General features: G+C 39.3%; 1 protein-coding gene across 1 annotated transcript; it reads left to right on the top strand.

Moving 5' to 3' along the window:
• Positions 1–682: 682 nt before the first annotated feature.
• LOC144371589 (endogenous retrovirus group K member 7 Gag polyprotein-like) lies at positions 683–2,305 on the top strand. Its single transcript, XM_078033947.1, has one exon. It carries the CDS (start codon positions 683–685, stop codon positions 2,303–2,305), a length of 1,623 nt encoding a protein of 540 aa, XP_077890073.1.
• The last annotated feature ends 1,952 nt before the right edge of the window (positions 2,306–4,257 follow it).

The raw sequence follows: 4,257 nt of genomic DNA, 5'->3' as shown, positions 1-4,257 counted from the left end.
TGGCAGTATGGGGGAAGAGTGTTGGGGTTTGAGTGTGCAGAGTTTAGCTCCCTCAGGCCTGACATTTTGCAAGAGCTGTGGCTGTGATTTAGGTCAGCTAAGGCAAACCTCAGCTAGGAGGAGGAAAAGTTCTCTTCCCCTTATCGCAAGTCACAAGTTCTGCAGGGTTTGGCCAAGAGGAAGAAGCTTCCTGCATACTTGACCTGGGAACAGTACATTCTAAAGAAGCAAATACATCCTCAGGGGATTAGATAATGTCTACAAAGAACTTTAAGAGGGTACTTATCAAATGAACAGGAACAATCTGAATTTAGCTCTGTGTACCCGCTGAGGCATGATATTTGGGCAATGTGGGTAAAGTGTTACTGAAGAATCGCTTGCTTTGTTAGAAGAAGAATATAAAAGGAGCTTGCAAATAAACCTCAGCATGCAGTTGCAATTGCTGCCTTGGCTCTGCATCCCCTGTGTCCTGGTTATTTTGCGACCCTTACCCAGGGACCCTAACGCTCTAGACGTTCACATTTGGCGCCCGAACAGGGACCCTGCTGGATTGACAGGAAGGGTAAGTTCTTTTTCTTTATATTACAGGGTGATGGGACAATCTTCATCTTCTCCCTTTTTACGTATTCTTAGGCATTCACTTGCCATCTATGGTATTAATATTTCTCATTCTGATATAGAGATGTGTCTTGAGGTGGTCAGGGAATGGAATCCCTGGTTCCCGGAGGAAGGATCTATGGATGTGGATAATTGGAAACGGGTCCGTCATAATGTTGAAAAGGCCATGAGGCAAGGCGAAAAAATTCCGGTTCGGTTTTGGTCTATCTGGTCTATTTTATATACAATGTTTAAAGCTATGGAGGAAGAAAGGTTGATTGGCAATTTGCAAAAGGAACTAGCTCCTTCTATTCTAGATCTCCCTCTGGATATTAGTGAAAAGGAAGAGGTAGTAAAAGATACACAACAATTGACTCATAATTCCTCACAAAATTCTGCTGATTTAATTGATAATGTTACAGAAAAGAAAACGAAAGTAAAAACGACGATTGATGATCGTTCCATTTCGGAGCCATTCAAACTTGTTATGGAGGAGGTTCTGGGACGTCTCAATAAATTAGAAGCTAAAATGGACCCTAGGCCTTTATCGGGAACCAGGCCCTCTGCCCCTCTGGCCACCAACCCTTTTTTGGCAGCTTCTTTAAAGGCTGTCCAGGAAATGGACTCAGAACCTTCTGACGATGAAGACGAAACTCCCTTCTTTGCTTTTCCTATCATTAGGCCTGATCCAGCTAATGGAATGGCACAGCCACCTCGGTATGAGAGGATTGATATCGACCATATTGGCAGATTTAAAAAGGCAGTGACAATGTACGAACCTCAGTCCCATTATGTTAAAGAATTGCTTAATGCTTTTGCTACTCATTACAATAATTTTGCTCCTGAGGATTGGAAGATTGTGGGCCGTGCTCTTCTATGGGAACCTGAATATCTTCAATGGCGCATGTGGTTTTTAGAAGGATGTGCCACTAAGGCTAGAGAAAATGGTAACAGTCAAAACCCTGTTATTCGTGCCATAGGATATCCTATGTTATTTGGCACTGGTATGTATGATGACATTCAACATCAAATTAATATTCCTCCTGAGATTCATGAGCAATTGAAGGAAATAGCTTTAGAAGCTTGGGACAAAATTAGACCTACTGGAGAACATTATGGCTCATGGACAAAAGTTTCACAAAAACCCAGTGAACCTTATGTAGAATTTTTGTCTAGATTAAAATTGACAATTGAACAAACAGTGGTAGGAGAGGCTGCCAGGCAACAATTACTACGTTTGCTGGCTTATGAAAATGCTAATGAAGATTGTAAACGAGCCATTTTACCGATTAAAGATACAGGAGATATTCATACATACTTAAAGGTGTGCAAAGATATAACATCAGAATCGAGAAAGATGCAATTATTTGCTGAAACCATGGCCTCTACATGGCATGCTTTGCAGAATACTAATAGAAATTTGGCTAACATGAAGTGTTTTGGGTGCGGCCAGACTGGAAATCTGAGGAAACATTGCAAACGAAAGAATGATAAGGAAACTAGGGGACCCGGAATATGTCCTAAATGCAAAAAGGGTAAACATTGGGCTCGAGAATGTAGAACGAAAAATGCGGCCACTCTTGCAGTTCAGGGAAACGGTCTATCAGGCCAGACCCCAGGCCCTGGACAAATAAACGGGGGCAACCCACAATTTTTTCCCTACAACCCGCAACCCAACATAGTGCCGCCGTGGACATCCCAGCCTTAAGAGATTTTGATCTCTAGGGTGGTGCTATGCCTAAAAGAATACCTACAGGAATATGGGCCACTACCTCCAGGGACTTTTGCTTTGCTTACAGGACGCTCCAGCCTTAATGCTAAAGGTATTACTGTCAATTTAGGCATTATTGATGCAGACTTTGAAGGAGAAATTCAGATTTTAATGTCTTCTCTTGCTGATGTTCATTTTTCCAAAGGAGAAAGAATTGCCCAACTTCTCTTATTACCTTTCCTCCCTATAGGGGATTCCTCTAATCAGAGGCAGGGCGGATTTGGCAGTACTGACACACAAAGTGTTTTTTGGGCTACACAAATTACTAAAATGCAACCCCTTATAAAAGTAAAACTAGGAACTAAAATGATTAGTGCTTTAATTGATACAGGATCTGATATTACTATAATAAAAACTCAAGATTGGCCGTCTAATCTTCAGTATCAAATTATACCCTGTCAGATTAAGGGAGTTAGCTTGGCTCCCGTCCAAAGTATTGGCCAAGCTTTAAACGATATAACTATTCAATCAGAGGATGGACAAATAGCTGTATTAAAACCCTACGTTCTAGAAGTTCCTCTTAATATAATCGGAAGGGATATTTTAGAACAATGGGGAGCTTATATTCAATTTTAACTAATTCTAGATGGAGCCACTAAAAATTATGTGGAAATCTGAGGACCCTTTATGGATCAAACAATGGCCCTTAACAAAAGAAAAGTTAGATGCTGCTCACCTGTTGGTCAAGGAACAATTACAACAAGGCCATATCGAATTCTCTACATCCCCATGGAACTCACTTATATTTGTCATAAAAAAAGAAGTCTGGTAAATGGAGATTATTAACTGATTTAAGGGAAGTGAATAATTCCATGTACCCCATGGGGGGCTTTACAACCTGGAATCCCCTCTCCCGCTATGTTAACAAAAGATTGGCATATTGTAGTTATTGATTTACAGGATTGTTTCTTTACCATTCCTGTTCATTCTGTTGATCGTAAGCGCTTTGCTTTTTCTTTACCGCAAATTAATCATAAAGGACCTCATCTTCGGTATCAATGGAAAGTATTACCCCAAGGAATGATGAATTCCCCTATGATGTGTCAAATTTATGTCGATGCAGTCTTAAAACCTATCCGTAAAAATTGGCCTCAGTTATATATTTCTCATTATATGGATGATATTCTCTTTTCAGGACCTGATAAACAGGAACTTGATGACCTATTACAAAAATTGCCAATTTATTTTCAACCTTATGGGTTAATAATTGCCCCTGAAAAGATACAGAAGGAGGATGTCATCAATTACTTGGGATATACAGTTACTAGACAAAAGATAATTCCTCAAAAATTATCAATCAGGAGAGATAATTTAAAAACACTTAATGATTTTCAAAAATTATTAGGGGATATTAATTGGTTACGACCTTCTTTGGGGATACCTACTTATCAATTAAGTCATCTGTTTTCATTGTTACAAGGGGATCCTGCACTTAATAGCACTCGTATAATTACTAAAGAAGCCTCTGATGAATTGACCTTTGTAGAGCAACGCATTAAAAATGCATTCCTTCAGAGAATAGATTTATCAGCCCCTATTTTTCTTTATATCTTAAATACATTTCAATGTCCTACTGCAGTTCTGGGACAGCATGAGCTTCCTTTAGAATGGATTTATACAAAATATAGATTCTCCAAAAATATTATGCCATATGCTGACCAGATTGCATTATTAATTGAACAAGGAAGACAGAGAAGTATAACCTTGACGGGCAATGACATTTCTCACATAATTACTCCATTACCTAAAGACCAATGGACTTACTTGGTACAAATGACTGAAATGCTACAAATAGCGTTGGCTGAATATACCAGAGGTATTTCCTATCACTTCCCCAAGGGCAAATTATGGGACATGTTAAAACGTCAACGATTTGTAATTAATAATAT

The sequence above is a fragment of the Ictidomys tridecemlineatus genome, chromosome X, assembly GCF_052094955.1.
Source record: "Ictidomys tridecemlineatus isolate mIctTri1 chromosome X, mIctTri1.hap1, whole genome shotgun sequence".
Taxonomy (NCBI): domain Eukaryota; kingdom Metazoa; phylum Chordata; class Mammalia; order Rodentia; family Sciuridae; genus Ictidomys; species Ictidomys tridecemlineatus.
Note: the sequence above shows the minus strand (reverse complement) of the source record. Positions and strands in the feature narration are given on the sequence as shown.